At 43.9% G+C, this 14,980-nt stretch overlaps 1 protein-coding gene across 4 annotated transcripts; it reads right to left on the reverse strand.

Moving 5' to 3' along the window:
* Nucleotides 1–1,795: 1,795 nt before the first annotated feature.
* Nucleotides 1,796–14,915, reverse strand: reps1 (RALBP1 associated Eps domain containing 1). Of its 4 annotated transcripts, none has more exons than XM_086167334.1 (20): nucleotides 14,180–14,263; nucleotides 12,419–12,453; nucleotides 12,167–12,290; nucleotides 9,948–10,177; nucleotides 9,165–9,330; nucleotides 8,678–8,808; nucleotides 8,337–8,499; nucleotides 8,182–8,245; nucleotides 7,181–7,335; nucleotides 6,459–6,580; nucleotides 5,973–6,053; nucleotides 4,792–4,879; nucleotides 4,340–4,441; nucleotides 4,002–4,062; nucleotides 3,644–3,842; nucleotides 3,362–3,556; nucleotides 2,695–2,784; nucleotides 2,350–2,504; nucleotides 2,085–2,190; nucleotides 1,796–2,006 (listed from the first exon to the last, which is right to left on the reverse strand). In XM_086167334.1, the coding sequence occupies exons 2-20, from the start codon at nucleotides 12,428–12,430 to the stop codon at nucleotides 1,938–1,940; spliced, it is 2,313 nt and encodes a 770-aa protein (XP_086023460.1). In that variant the 5' UTR covers nucleotides 12,431–12,453; nucleotides 14,180–14,263; the 3' UTR covers nucleotides 1,796–1,937. The 4 variants fall into 4 exon arrangements, with proteins under 4 accessions (XP_086023460.1, XP_086023458.1, XP_086023457.1 ...); XM_086167332.1 differs by lacking the exon at nucleotides 14,180–14,263 and adding an exon at nucleotides 13,480–13,612; XM_086167331.1 differs by lacking the exon at nucleotides 12,419–12,453 and having other exon boundaries at nucleotides 14,180–14,915.
* Between the last annotated feature and the right edge of the window lie 65 nt (nucleotides 14,916–14,980).

The raw sequence follows: 14,980 nt of genomic DNA on the forward strand, positions 1-14,980 counted from the left end.
CATTCCTCAACAGCAGAAAAAAAGAAGGCAAGCCTTGATGCAACAAGGAAGAGAGGTCAGTCAGCCACCGTAGGAACCTGGACGCCGCTGGGGGGAGGGGGGTGGGGGGGAGTAAGGCTTCATAAGATGATCCTTCACCGACACACGAGGTTGGGGGGGGGGGCTAGGGCACCTTGCAGCTAGCTCCTTACAATTACAAGGCGATGTGGTGAAATAAAATAAGTGGTTTCATTTTTATTTAGAGCTCGAAAACATGCAGGTCAAAGGATGGAACAACAAAAGAAACAGGGGAAGGGGGGTTCAAAGTGCAGAGCCGGCTCGTCCAGGTCTCCCGTTCTGGTGACTGATCTGTCTTTAGTCTTGTTAAGCTTTGTTTCGCAGTGACATCAGGTGAAAACTGTCCTGATAAAACACTGATTCCGAGTTATACCCCCCCCCCCCCTCGGGGGCCGCAGCTCATCAATCAGTACCAACAAAAACGAAAAAGGCTAAATGACGGTGGAACATGTAGTTGATGGTGTTCTGGAAGATATAAGATACAGAGACCGCATGAAAGCAACATAGTTGCTACCATTCTAATACGAACAGCTAAGTGGAAATAGTCTGTGGACTTGTATCGCCTTGTCTTGCATAGCGCTGACCGACTGAAAAAAAAAAAAAAATGCACACATTGAGTTTGTCCACCGCTTTGGATCTGCGCAGCCGTAAAGCTGCACAGCTTTTCCAACAATGCCCTTTTTGCAGGCAAACAGCTTTTTTTTTAAAAAAAAAAAAGAAAGAAAAAACAACCTTCAAGTAAAATGGTTTGCTTCTCCGCCGCGAGGAGAGAAATCACCGTGGATTCACAGATATGTCTCGAAGAAATGAAGAGGGATCCTGATGCGAGGGGAGAGGTGGGGGGGGGCTTGCATTGATAAACTTTCCTTTAAACACGACCCAACAGAGGTGAGAGGGAAGAGTGACAAGTCATTTGGTGCCAATTTAAACTGTTTAGTCACATCACACCCGTGAACTGACAAGACAAAGAAGAGGCGCTGGTAGTCTGATCAGACTCACTCACTCACTCGCTCGCCATCTCCAGTAGGTTTATCTCTGTCACTCATAGCCAAGACTATCCACACCAAGCTCCATCAAAGCAGCGATGGCGCATCATTTCTCTTGTGGAGCTGACTGATTGGGTTTTGTTTTTGTTTTCATGAGTAACTATTTACAGGAGGATTTTTCTACCAGATTAAAAACACTTTCTCATTCACCTCTCTGATTTTTTCTAATTTCTGCTGTTTCCAGGTTACTTTGCAATTATTCTCACATTTTCAGGAAATTTCAGTTCTTTATTTATAGCAATAAATCCTTTTCAAAAATACATTGGTTTATTTTTTGGATTTTAAGGCTTTGAGTGAAAAACTGGAGTTTGGTTATAAAATTGCGTGAATTGGCCATTGTTGTTTTGAGCTGGAGTTTAGTATGGTATCATGTTTGTCTCCCAAGAGAGAAATGGTAATAACGTGTGAGCCACCAGGAGGTCATTAAACAGAAATACACAGTAATAGTCACACTTGTGCATGCACACCCACCCACACAAACACATACTGCGTTTCTTCTTCATTTGTTCAGTCAAATGGTCAGACACTCAACCCGGAGGTGTAGCGGCGCGTCAGCATCCGCCTCGCCTTCAAAAAAAGAAAACAAAAGTGCCAGTCCGTAAAGCCTCTGACACTATTCGCTCCTCGGCCTTTCACCGCAAGTAAGACTAGGCTCTCAGTCCTTGGTGGGGATATGTGTGTGTGTGTGTGTGTGTGTGTGTGTGTGTGGGCGGCGTTCATTGCAGGGGGATGGAGTCTGTGGAAAGCTGGGATGATAAGTGGGGCGGGGGGTCACACCAAGGGCCCGGCCTGGATTTTGACAAAACTACAGCAAAGTCATCAACCTCACGGTGGTTACAGATGAGAAAAAGGTCTGAGCTGCTCCAGCTGGACTTCCAAAGATATCCTCTCTTCAAGCAGGTCCTGGAAATCACAAGTCAAACAGAAAATGTGATTGAGTGTGTGTGTGCATGTGTGAGTGTGTGTGAGATACGCCTTTACCTTAAGCTGTTGCTGGAGTTCACTGTTAAGCCGTGCCAACACCGTGTTCGTCTCCTTGTTTCTTCTGATTGATGCTTGTATTGCCTTTTTGTCCTTACCTACTGACCTGCATGCATGAGCACACGCACGCACACACACACACACACACACACACACACACACACACACACACACACACACACACACACACACACATAGCTGTCACTCAAGTGTTAGCAAGACAATCAAACTATCAACCTCGTGTTGAAAATCACAGGTTTCCTGCCTGGGGATGGAGGGTTGGGTGGCCAGGACGGCGGCAATGATGTTTGACTTCTGCGGGCCGTGCTGCTCGTCCTCCGGTCGCAGCTCGTCTTCGGACTTCAACCGCCGACGCACGGGTTTGGGAGGGGGGGCGAGTGGGCCAGACGAGCCCTTGATCTGAAAGTGAAAACAGATGGGGATCCTGATTATCTATTACGATTTCTGTCTCAAAACGAAAACATGAAACATAAATTCAATCCATCTTCAGCTCATGCAGGGTTTAACAAATGAGGTCACAAATATTATATTGTAACACCTTGCTTCAGCCACACTATACAAATCCTTTTTAAACTGAAAGTACACGTACAGCATTGATGGTGTTTGAAGTTCTGTCATCTGCCTGGCTGTCGCTCTTAACTGTTCTCAAAGGGCCGGCACCTTCTGATGACTTGTCCACCTACGGATGTGACGCACACAAATACACACACACATGGAAAGAACGAAGGATCACATGTGACATTCAGCCTTAACAATTCAGCTCAACAAAGAGCTCAACTGCTCATTTGGCAGTTGCTGACAAGTGTGACTAATAATTTTACAACATCTGAACATTGATCATCCTCTAACCTAACATTGACACTATATATATATATATATATATATATTTACATAAAATGTTGCAACAAAATTGCAACCGTAATGATAGCACAAAAATAAATAGCCAAACATATCGATCTAAAGTCAGTTGGTTGCTGGACAAGAGACAGCTATGGTTCATTTCAAGTTACTGTATTTAATTTATCATCTTTTTTATCACTGATCCCCAACCGCCTTTTCCTATAGGCTGAGAACTCCAAATTTGGTTTCATTTATTTCAGTGACCTCTGGTGGAGACATCCGGTTGATTTATTTGGGTTGCGTATCTAGATGTGAAGACGAAAAGCGCACTCGTGAATGTTTTCAGGGGTTAGGGGTTAAGTATCTCCCGACTCTGACCATCCACAAACACAAGAGACTGCATGCGGCCGCCCAACCTGTCCAGGATCGCTGTGCTTGTCCACCTCGGGCAGGCTGGACGGCTGCTCGGACGCTGCAAAGGCCTGAAAGTGGCTGAAGTCTGCGAAGTTGGGCTGCTGGGGAATCTGCTGCGGCGAGGTGGTGCTGAGCACGGACCCTCCCCCTGGTACACCATCAGCTTCCACGCGCTGTCCTGTGTGTGGAGCTGACGACTGGGAGGATGGGGGGGGATTGTCAGGGAGTAACTGACAGGAAGGCAAGGCTCTCGAGGACAGCTCAGATATGGTGTCGCGGCTCACCTGCGTGGGCAATGGTCGTGGAGGCACGGCAGGTGGGTAAGCTATGGTGGAGGGCTGTGCTTGTCCTGTGGTGGATGCAGCGGCGAAGGTACGGTTCATGTCCAACGAAGAGGAGCGGGAATGCGAGGGGTGGGGGCGCGGTGGAGGGGGAGGCGGGGCGACTACTTTCAGAGCTTCTGGGGATGTACCTGACTGCGACCTGCAAAACCAGCCAGTCAACCTTTATTTTTCATGCAGCCTTTCAAATGTGAAATGCAACACGCTCCTTAAACCACTGTTATCACCCTACTTGTTTGGAAAAAATAAGAGAGCGAAACAACAGAAAAATTAAATGGAAATCAAGCCAAAAGTCACTGACCTTTGTCTCGTCATTGGTTCCTGGTCGGAAGTGAAGGAGTCGGAGCTGCTATAACCGTCACCTTTACAAAGAAATAAAAACAAATGAAATAAAAAGAAAAGTACTGAACTAAAAATAACACCTGGAAAGCAAAGTGGGCAGAGCCACAATAAATATCAAAACATAACTGGGTAGGACTTAAACTAGAAAAGGTTCTTTAGTCAATGTTGTATCTAAAACGTCTCCAAAAAGGTTTTATTATAAACAGAGGGTTGATCCAAATGTATTTAATTACTTTAAACTTGGTCTGAGTGTTTTACAGGAATAAAAACTGGCCCCTGCAACCTCATTGTCCTCACCTACAGTGTTGGCAGGTACAAACTTCATGGAAGCTTGTAGTTTGGCTTCTTCGGTCAGTTCAGGGGGCTTGGCCAGCAGCGGACTCGTGGGGTGGTTGTGGTCTGAGGAGTTGACAGTTAGCAGCGAGGTCAGTGTACTCAGGAGATGAAACACAACCCACTGACAGCTGGGTGTCAATGCTGAGTTCCAACAGAGGAAAATATTACCAAACCAAAAAAAATTGCATTTCAGAGGTAGATTATAAATGATTAATAAAGCATCTAGCAAGCTGACAATTATATTATGTTATTAAGAAAGACACTTAAGGTTTGACTGAATCAAAAACAATGGGATCCTTATGCCTTTTTTGAAATAATTTTGTAATCTGGGCTGTAATGAAGCATAATATTTTATACTGACAAGGTTTGATAAGTTTGATATCTAAACTTTGCAACGGACAATCAGATCTCACCACTGCCGGTACGTTTGAGCTCCATCTCCTGCATGTGAATCTTACTGGGCGTCATCCGGATGGGAACCGGGTGGACAATGGCCGTGTCCTACAGAAAACACACACACGAAGACAGACACACAGACAGACACAGACACAAAATCTAAGTAAGGCTATATGATTATTGGTAAACAACACTTTACTGTGATGACCGCATTGTCTCACAGGTCCTCGTGCATCCAGTGAAGGTCTTGAACTAACATGGCTCAGTGTTTTAGAGTGACTGGATGGCGTCCTTGTGAGTGATAAAAAAGTTGTGTGTTTACTGTCATGGTTGCACGCATGTGGGTAAAACCAGGGTCAGTGCTGTGGCACATCTGCCTATAATGAGACTGTGATTGGAAATGGTAACAAGGCTCCGTGGCGGAAAGGAAAGAAATAAATGACAGGCGGGGTCGGCTGACCAGCTGTGTCTTTTTGACTGCTCTACAAATAAAGAGGTTAGAGAGGCCACGCACGTTTGACCACTCTCAGTGAGCCTTCAATTATTCACAGGGTTTTCTATCCGAGCCTGGGTAAAGGAGCAGAGGAACAGTAGAAATATTCATTTATTAACAATCATTTAAATCAGACTTAGTCTCCCGCTCTATTAACTGTAACATATCTGATTGAAACTACTTAGTAAACTTCATGTGCATCCATGAGTGTTTCAATACGTCCATGGGTGTGTATGTATTTTTTTTTGTTATTCAATGAAGCAGCCATTGGTGCTGGGCGAGTTTCCACCTGATAACCAAAGAGGCCTGGTTCAGATTGGCCACCTGGAAAATGGCAAAATAGGTGCAACAAGCTACTAAAAAGAGAAGATTTCAAAAGATGAACTGAAATGCCCCACCATATTTTAAAAGCCGCTGATTAAAAGGTTGCCGACCAATGGAGAGGAGGGGGGAAGATCTTTCATTTGCAAATACACTTGTGAATGGTGGATGCCGCGGTCAAAAACAAGGTGATGTCCAATAAAAGCTCAGCCTGCCAAATAACAGCTCACACTGCAGATACAGCGCATTGCATTTTTGAAGATCATGCAGAGTGGTGTAGGTGAATGAGACAGAGAGAGAAAGAGAGTAGGAGAGATAGAGAGAGGAGTGTGTTAATGTCTGTCCATTAATGGTGAAACCATGCATACTAAGTGATTGACTTACAGGGTCAGCTGGTGCAATGTTAGAGTCAAATTGGGTCAGAGTTTGTGAGCTGGAGGAACGCTCGCTAAAGGTCTCCCACTGCTGCAGGAGACAGACAGAGACAGACAGAGTGAGAAAAAAAAGAAAAAGAAAACAAAAAAAGGAACACGTCAGTCAGCTGGTGCAGTGACATCAGACAATTACAACAACAGTCAGAGCCACAACTGCCATCACTGGTGAGTGCAGAAGACTCCCTCTCCCACAACTGTCACTGACTATCATACAGAGCAGCAGAGAGGAGGTGCTGAATCATTGTGATTATGTTTGGTAATGGAAGAGGGTGGAAGGTGGGCAATCAAATCGTGATGGATGAAAAAAAAACTTAATAGCTCAAAGAAAATTAAATCATCAGGTGAAAATGCAGCAGAAGCACACACACGGGGATTGCGATATGTGTGGGATTATCGGAGCAACTGTTTGTGTGTGCATGTGTGTGTGTGCTGGAACCTCGTTGCTCTGGTTCATCTCTGGCCAGGCCTGGTTGAGGGAGGGCATGGAGGGAGACTTGTTGGGGGTGACTTCGACCGGGGAGGCAGAGAAGCCAACATCGGCTGCTGGTTCAGGGACTTCTGCATATTAAAGAAAAGATGTAAGTAAACAAAGGCAAAATGATGGGAGGAACTAATTCCAATCAGGGCTTGATTTTTGGGAGGTAAATTAGATACATTTAAGTCAATATCCACTGTCCGTTGTCCAAAAATCTGCAGTATCTCCTTAAAATATACTGCGCGTGACAAGAGACTACCAGAATGGCTTGATTTTAAGGGATGAGTGAGGCTAGAATCTAAAACATAGAGGACAATTGGCCCGTTGGCCAAGCTGACCATTGGCCAAGTTGATCTATCACAGAATCAGCAAATATCAGAAAATTAGCATTCTGAAAAAGGACAATGTGAGACACAGTAAAAAGCTTCTGCTGTTTAAATCCTCAGCCAGGGAGCAAAGCCAGAATATTTCAAAGAAAACTGTAAATATTGCACCACTGTAACATCTGTGATACAAAACAAAACCTGAATAACTGGCTTGATATAAAAAAAAAATCATTGATGTTGCTGTTATTATTATTATTTTTATTATCAGTACTAATGCACAGGTCTGGCACGCTTGTCACCATACAGGTTTTATGAGACCTGACATCAAGAAGCAAAGAGTCAGTGAACCTGTGTTACCTGCTGAGTCATCCAGGTCAATAAGCTTTGGCATCAAGCTCTCAGGCAGCTTCTCCGGGAGGTCATAGCCGTTCTTCCTTGCTACCACCAGGTGAAAGGCGGCGCAGAATTCGTCCAGAGTGAGTGCCCCATCTTTGTCGAAATCTGAAAGCTCCCTGAGGAATGTGCACAGGACAGTGAGTCTGTGGTCAGCAATGACACGCGGCACTGACATTGGCGAGTATTGCCAAAAAAAATTATTACGATTCTTATCATATAAAAGATCAAAAACAATCAGAAAAGTAAAATTTAATCATCTAAAGGTACATTTGTTTCAGGAAGTATGGCATGTACTTTCACAATAAAAGGCAAATATGTTGGTTACTTCTGAAAGGTTTTATTTGTGAGCTGATGATAAAAGTTGAGATAAACAAGTTACGGTTTGCTAACAAGCAAAAACGTTTTTGCCTTCAAACTAAGGGTCACAAATTGCTAACAATTGAAAAACAAAACAGATATGGACTGAAATGTCCCTGAGGCAATCATAACATCCAACACATTTGGCTGCTGCAGCCTCTGGGTTGTAAGCCTCTGTCTGTGCGCCGTAACATGTGGAGACGGTACGACGGGCTCCAACTTCAGCAGCACGTCATTCGGCCTCAAAGTCAAAACAAGGCTCAGTTTCTTTGGACGCAGTTCTAGAGGAAAGTGTATCTGTGTCTACAAAGGGGGCCTGATGGGAGTCGATACATGAAAACTAAGCAGATCTCATATATAAACAACCGATCCGTCAGATTTTCATCTTGGAAAACACACGTGATAACATAAAGATGGCTGATGAAGTCATCTCCCTTATATTCATAGCTTGAGCTCTATTACCTAAGTGGTTCATAATGTAACATAAGCAGAGATGCTGAATAACATCTCACGCAAACAATGATTAAGCAGGACCGTTTGAGATGGTGGCGCTTCGATGAAACTGAACACTCAAACACAGATGGGGGTGTGATCATTGGACTCACCAAATATGCGACAGCTCTAAAATGGGTAGCTTTGATTTGGTGAAGAACTCCTTTGCTGCTGAACCTGCACACCGAAACAGATTCAAGGATTCAAGACTTTGCTTCTTGTTTTTGAAGGAATCCCCTCCCTCTTGTGTCTTATTTTCTATCTTTACCCGGTATGAAGCCAGTTAGGTCTGGCTGGATGGTTTTGAACTGGTTGATATAATACTGTCTCTGCTCGTCCGTGATCTTCCACGGGTCATCGTAGCCACTGGACTGTCGCTGGATCTCATTGGTTGTTGTTGCTGAGGTCACTGTTCGTATCGTCGTGCTTTCCTACAGAGGACAAATCCAGGTAAGTATTTATAAAAGTTAGACCACTGAAATAAATAAAATTATTCTAGATGTAGCCTGGAAAAACCATAGCTTGTTTCAGAGGCTTTGTTTATGAAACATGTACATTTTGCACAGCTGCAGCGGAGCAAATGGTTTTGCTTGTAGAACGCCGTCCTACCTGGACTGAGGAGGGATGCACAGCCGAGACCGTGCTGGATGGCGGTGTGTCTGCTGTGAAGCTGACCCAGCTCTCCTGACTTGGAAGCGGGGGGGAGTGAGACGGCCACATTCCCTCGCCGGAAACTGGAGCTGAAGGCCGATGGGGTGTCAGGTAACATTCAGCATCAAAAAGAAGCATAACATTATAAGATTGTGAGTTTTATTTGAAATGCTCACAATCCAACATTTGATCTTCCCGACATTGCTGGGATGCTGCATTCAGACTTTGTGAGCAAGTCTGTTGTATCTAAGTGAATTTGTCAATGAATTAGAGAATGAAATCGCCTGTATTTACAATGCAATGCACATTAACATTTTTTTCAAGATTGCAAAACACTTCCTTAAAAAATGAGCTGGTTTCATTTCTTCTTCAATAGTTTTGATTAAGATTAAAGAGGCCTGATGTTAGGTGACCATTGTTTCTGCAGCAGGTTGGAAGACGTTACCTGTCTGGGGTTCTCTGAACTGTGTCCAGACAGCGCCGCTTGCCGCCACCACTGGCTGTCTGTCTGCATTTCCTCCACTGTGCTGCCGCTTGTGCTTCCTCCAGGAATGAGGGGAGGTAGGGGGTGACTGGTGAGGGGAGACCACCGGGGACGTCGGTTCCGGCTGCTGAAAAATTATTCAAAGCAGACGGCAATTATGGTAAATAAAGAATAAGAAAAAATGTTGCAACTAGAAATTTAAACAGTAATAAATAGTTTGGAAAGCTTTGAAACTGAAATTTGACACAGGGAGGAATGGGATGGCAGCCAGTACGGCTCTCGGTTTTATGTCATGGATAATTAATAAAAAAATGTAAAAATCATTTTGAACGAGTATCCAAGCTGAGAAAAAGTCGCTAATCAGCCAATCCACCGGTCAATGGACGATGGATGGATGTTTTGAATTATTATCCGCTAAATGAGATAAGGTACCTTCAGGTTTATTGCTGCAGATCTATGTGATCTTAAACACTGTAACTTATCTTCTCCTCAGGACGAGTATCAAAATCAGAATACTTTACTGATCCTCAAGGGAGATATTGCTCCTAAGAATAAGTATAAGGCTTAAGCTTGCATCATGAGCAGAGCATTCCCCAATAAATACTATGAAATGTTAATCTCCCACAGAAGTTTCCGACCAGTTTTGTGGATTCCCTAATAATACTTTTTTTTTTTTTAATTGTGTAAATATGTTGTGATGAAAAGCATCTCCTCAGTATTCAAAAAGACAACTAAAAAACATACCTGTGATTCTATGGTGGTGGTCAAGGGCTGAATGACCTCGTGGACAGGGTGGGTTGTGGCCGTGGTGGGCCCTTTCTTGTTCTGGTGCCCCCTGCCAGGCGGCCTGGGTATGACCGAGGTGGCCGAGGCTGGGTACAATCCCTGGCTGTCTGCATCCTGGTAGAGCGCCGCGTGCCTTGCCTCAGCCTCGTTCTTCCCCACCACGAACCGTGGCAGCGGCAGGTCCTTGACTGTCGAGACAGGAATCCGTCGATGGCATTGGAAGGCAGAAAGCTTTACCTCTCATAACAGCTGCTTTCATGTATACTTTTTGGGTATGAAATTTGCTCAAAGGTCAAAAATGACACACACACACTGGAACTTCTTGAAGCAAGTTCTCCTTTACCCTCCCTCATATGCTTTTACTTCAGTAATTCACTCCTTATATGCAGAATGCTCAGAGGAGAGGCATGAACTTCGAGTGGGCTCTTTCAAGGTACTATGGTTCAGCCTCTTATGCTCACCTCTTATACAGCACATTTGGATTCTTACATAACATATACATCATCTACAGATAAATGAATTTTGAAATAAATCAATCCAGCAATTGTGAACAATTTATTCAAGGACCTGTCACCTAATTCATGCATCAGAACAGTATTAGAGGTTGCATAGTTGTTTTTCTCATCACCAGCCAGCTTGAATGCTGTCTCGCCAGGCATGATTTCTGAGTGAAATGCATTCTATTCCACATCTTTGCAGGGCTGAAAGTAACGTAAAGATTTCCGGCAGGCAGTAGAGTTTTGACTGGTTTTGTTTGGGCGACAGGGTCACATGTAACAAACCTAACTCAAGTAGCTGCACCGAACCGCCGATCAACGCGAAGAGAAACTTGAAAGAGCTTCAGAACTTTGCATCTAATCCCATCATTGTGCCTCATGCAGGTTGTGCAACAAGGAAGTCATTGCTAGGCTTCCTTAATTTTCTGACAAATAATAAAGAAGTTTCAGAAAACCTCATGTTGCAATATTTCCAGTCAAACAAGGCTGTGCATTAAATGGAAAGCATCTATCTCTTACTCCATCTCCTTTTTTATCACACTCATCCCACCAAAGGCAAACAAAGAAAAAAACACAGCCTTGCAGTCAGACCCTCCAGGGCTAAGGCTGTATTTAGCAATGTTAAACAGAAAGCCAGTTGAAGTGGCTCTTGACAGTTGAGTCAGGCAGCAGCAGAGCTGCAACCTCTATCAACAGGGAGCAGAGGCTCACGTGGGGTTTATCCTGGATGGAGAATTACAACAGACTGCCTCCATCACATTTCATCCCGCAACCAGCACTCCGTGGAGGCTTTTGGTGGAAAAACTTTATTATGGCAGTCCTGTTAGTCAGGGCTAAGGGATAATAAACCAGTTTTCTCATCTGTCTACCTATCACCTATGCTACTGCTGAGGAAGGAGCCTTTCATTTAGACCCTCATGTCTTCATTACAGTGATGTTTATGCCACCGTGCTCCCATTATGATTTGTAACAAACAACCTGGGAGGTTTATTTATCATTAAGTTACTGCCTCTGTTTTGACCCTGAAACTTGATTATTTAATAATAACAAGTGGGCCGGTCAGTGGGGTTGACATTTGTTACCACAACACCGGTATTAAGCTGACGCAGTGGATTTGCGGTGCTGTAGTTGAACACGATCAGTCCGGCGTGCCAGTAAACACTGCCAAAAACTGTGAAGATCCTTTCAATTTGGTATTTAACTTTGTAAAGTATCAATCAGGTATTCTGTCAGATGAAAAATGCAACTTCTTCAATCTGCTCATTTCCATGATGATAAAAAGTATTGGATATTGCTTAAGACATGTGACAGACACACACCTACAATTCATAATTTCTGTTACACTGATTTTCGAAGCTCAAAATGTAACACTAAAGGGATCAAAAATAGTACTGCGTTTTTTTCCCCACACAAATTCATCAATACCTTTGTGAGTGTGAGGCATTAACTTGTGGTAAAAAGCATATTCCAGCAGTGTGGCAGGTCACTCCATGACAACAAAGCCCTAAGGGCTTGAATTTTTACAACTCAACGATCATCTTGGATACACTCAAATCTCTTGGCATAACCGGCACCGAGCAGACACTTCTATCTAGCTTGTCTTTTTGTTGGACCATGAAAAGGTTCTGAAGTTGGATTGTGAGAAAGGGAAGGTGAAACGGAGATCCACTGCCAACTCACCCGAGTTGAGGCTCTCTACTCTCAGGGGCAGACCAGACTGGGCAATGGCGATGAGCTTCAGAGCAATGTAGAACTGGCTTCGCCCAAAGTGGCCTAACCGGGTGGCTCCACACAGCTCTGTGATCTGAACGCAGGACAGGGACAAAGGGGTTGCAGCATTATAGTCCACTAATATAGTACTCATAATTCAGTTTGATGGATAATAAACATGGAGATAATGATAAACCCAGACCTAGATGTTTTGCTACGTACCAATTTGTGCATGTAACAGTTCTTCGATGATTTATCTGAGCTTGGCAGGAACCAGATAATACAATGCACATGATGACACAACAGTTACCACATTAGTTAGTCACACTGTATATCAAGACACACTGCGATAGTGCAACAAGTCCTAAAGAAATTTAAAAAATGCCTGTGTAAGTTTGTTTCCTTTATACTTTCTGTAGTATGATGCAACATTCAAGCTGCAAGCTTCATCTGAAGTATGTTTAGTTTCTAAAACTGAAGTGAGCCTTCGAAGAACAAGATCTGTCATGTTACCTGTGAATCTCCTCTTTACTGGAGGACTAAAAGTAGGAAGGCATGCTCTTACATTTCCAGTGCTAAGTAGAAAATCTAAAAAGTTTTTTCTGTTGAATGCGGGCAAGTTAAGCTTACGGTCAGCAACAGGTCTGGCAGCAACACAGAGAAACTTCCTGATCTGATCACAATATATTTGGTGAGCAATCTCTTTTTCAGCATCACAGCTCATGTTTTCTTAGTCTTAAATGTCTGTATATTGCACTGCAGCTGTGAATTTGTGGAGACAAAGAAGATTATACTAACGGGCATTCCTAGGTCCTTATTGCCAGTGCTAAACCTGACTAACAGATATTTTGCTCTATGTCCCATTTTGCCAAATAAGCTTTGGGCTAATGGGGCAGTGCAACAGAAAATTAAAAACAAAAAAATCTTTCAGACGCATGATAAAAGACAAGACAGTGCACCTATACATCTGGTTCATCCATAAACAATAATATATCTAGACGAAACCTGTTCATAATCAAGACTTTACAACATAAGGGTGAATCCTTCAGTCTTAAGAGTCACAGCATGATAGAGCTGACTGATCCCCATGTTGCTGACAAAGGATTTAATCTGAGCATGTGGGGACACAAAGCACCAGTCACTTTACTGCACTGGTAGCAACACATCAGCTTTGTGCCTGTCACTGTCAGACACGCTGTTCAGTGCACGTTGTGAAAGTACAACCCCGTCATTATTCATGCACACGGCTCCCATGATTGACCTTGAAAAGGATGCTGACTCACAAACAGCAAACGCTGACCTGCTGGGAACCCAGAAATCACAAGAAATGGGCTGTTGGTAGAAGCAGACTGCAAAAAGACAAACCCATGGAGGGGTGGATGGCATCGTGTCTCAGTGGTTATTGTTTGAAAAGAAACAATTAACTTGAGGGAAGGCTGAGTGAGAAACACACAGCTTTGGATCTCACCAGATCACATGTTTTATATATTAAATTTATGTAAAGAAAATAAAGCAGGCTCTCTGCAGAGGGGATGACAAGACCTGCTTTTGAAGCATGTTACCTTTGGAGACGGCAGCTGTTGATGCTATCAAGAGGGAAGGGAAGCAGAGGGCAGTAAGCAAGGGATTCATGGGGACATAATTTACTACCTTGTCTCTAGTCGGTGCTGCTCAACATCAATAAATAATGGTGCCAAAATATCAGCTAATAATATATGCTGCGCGGAATGTCACAGAGAGATTTTCTTTAGAGAAAACAAGTGACTTACTGGCTTTGGCTAGACAAGCTAACATTAGCCAGAAGAAGGTGTGTCTGTGCGCAGCATTGCTAACCACTCATGCTAACCGTGGCTTCAGTGGCTGACAGGTGAGCTCTAGCAGCCCGGCAAGTTTGCAAAATAAGCCGAAACACATCCAGTTGCGGTGACCGGCCTTAAAATACGGGCAAAACTTTCAAAGTGGGAAACAGTATCGCTAGCTTACCTGCAGGACAACTTCACTGGGTAGCTGGGCCGCCCGGAAAAGGTCAAGAACTCTTCCATATGAAGCCACTTTTTTGGTGTTGTCCGTGTCGCAGTAAACAAACAAATCCGAGTAATATTTCTGCTCGACATCACTCAACGTTAGACTTTCCATTGTACGTGGCGGCTAGTCGTGCGTTAAAACCAGACTAGTGAGTTGGTTGTTGTAGCCCTGAGTCGGAGGCTGGGGCAGGCTCCGAAAATGGGCGATACTTCAGAATCCCAACTTAGCTAACGTTAGAGCTAACGTTAAGGTTAGCAGCAATAATGTTCACGAGTCGCTGTGTCGAACGGGTGTCGCTCAACTCAGCGCGCAGTAAAAGTACCAAATAGTATCTGCTGGCAGAGACTGCTTGTCGCGGTTTCGAGATAAGTGAAGAATGACAATACAATTAAACACTGAGTTAACTTGTTGGGCCAGCCAAGCATAGAAGCCAACAGCTGGCTAACGTTAATAGTACAGCGTGCTAACAGCTACCTTGAATCAAAGTCACCGGCACGAGTGATTCGCTAACTTAACAAATCGACCACGTATATCTCAAAGATTTCATAGATCTCCTCAATTTAATCCGCTATGGGAATGCCTTTCTGCGTTTCGCCCGAGATAAATTCCGATACGGGGCCGTTAGAAGTAAAGTTTCAGGGTCTTTGAGTTCCTTCCTTTGGTGATCATAGCCGCCATTCCCACAAGCGCTGTCAAGCCCCTCAGTGGACATAAGACATCCGGTCGACCCTTCAACGTAAAACAACCAACAACCACTTC

The sequence above is a fragment of the Fistularia commersonii genome, chromosome 20 (genome assembly GCF_037954325.1).
Source record: "Fistularia commersonii isolate RoL2024-O1a breed Wild chromosome 20, RoL_Fcom_v1.0, whole genome shotgun sequence".
Taxonomy (NCBI): Eukaryota; Metazoa; Chordata; class Actinopteri; order Syngnathiformes; family Fistulariidae; genus Fistularia; species Fistularia commersonii.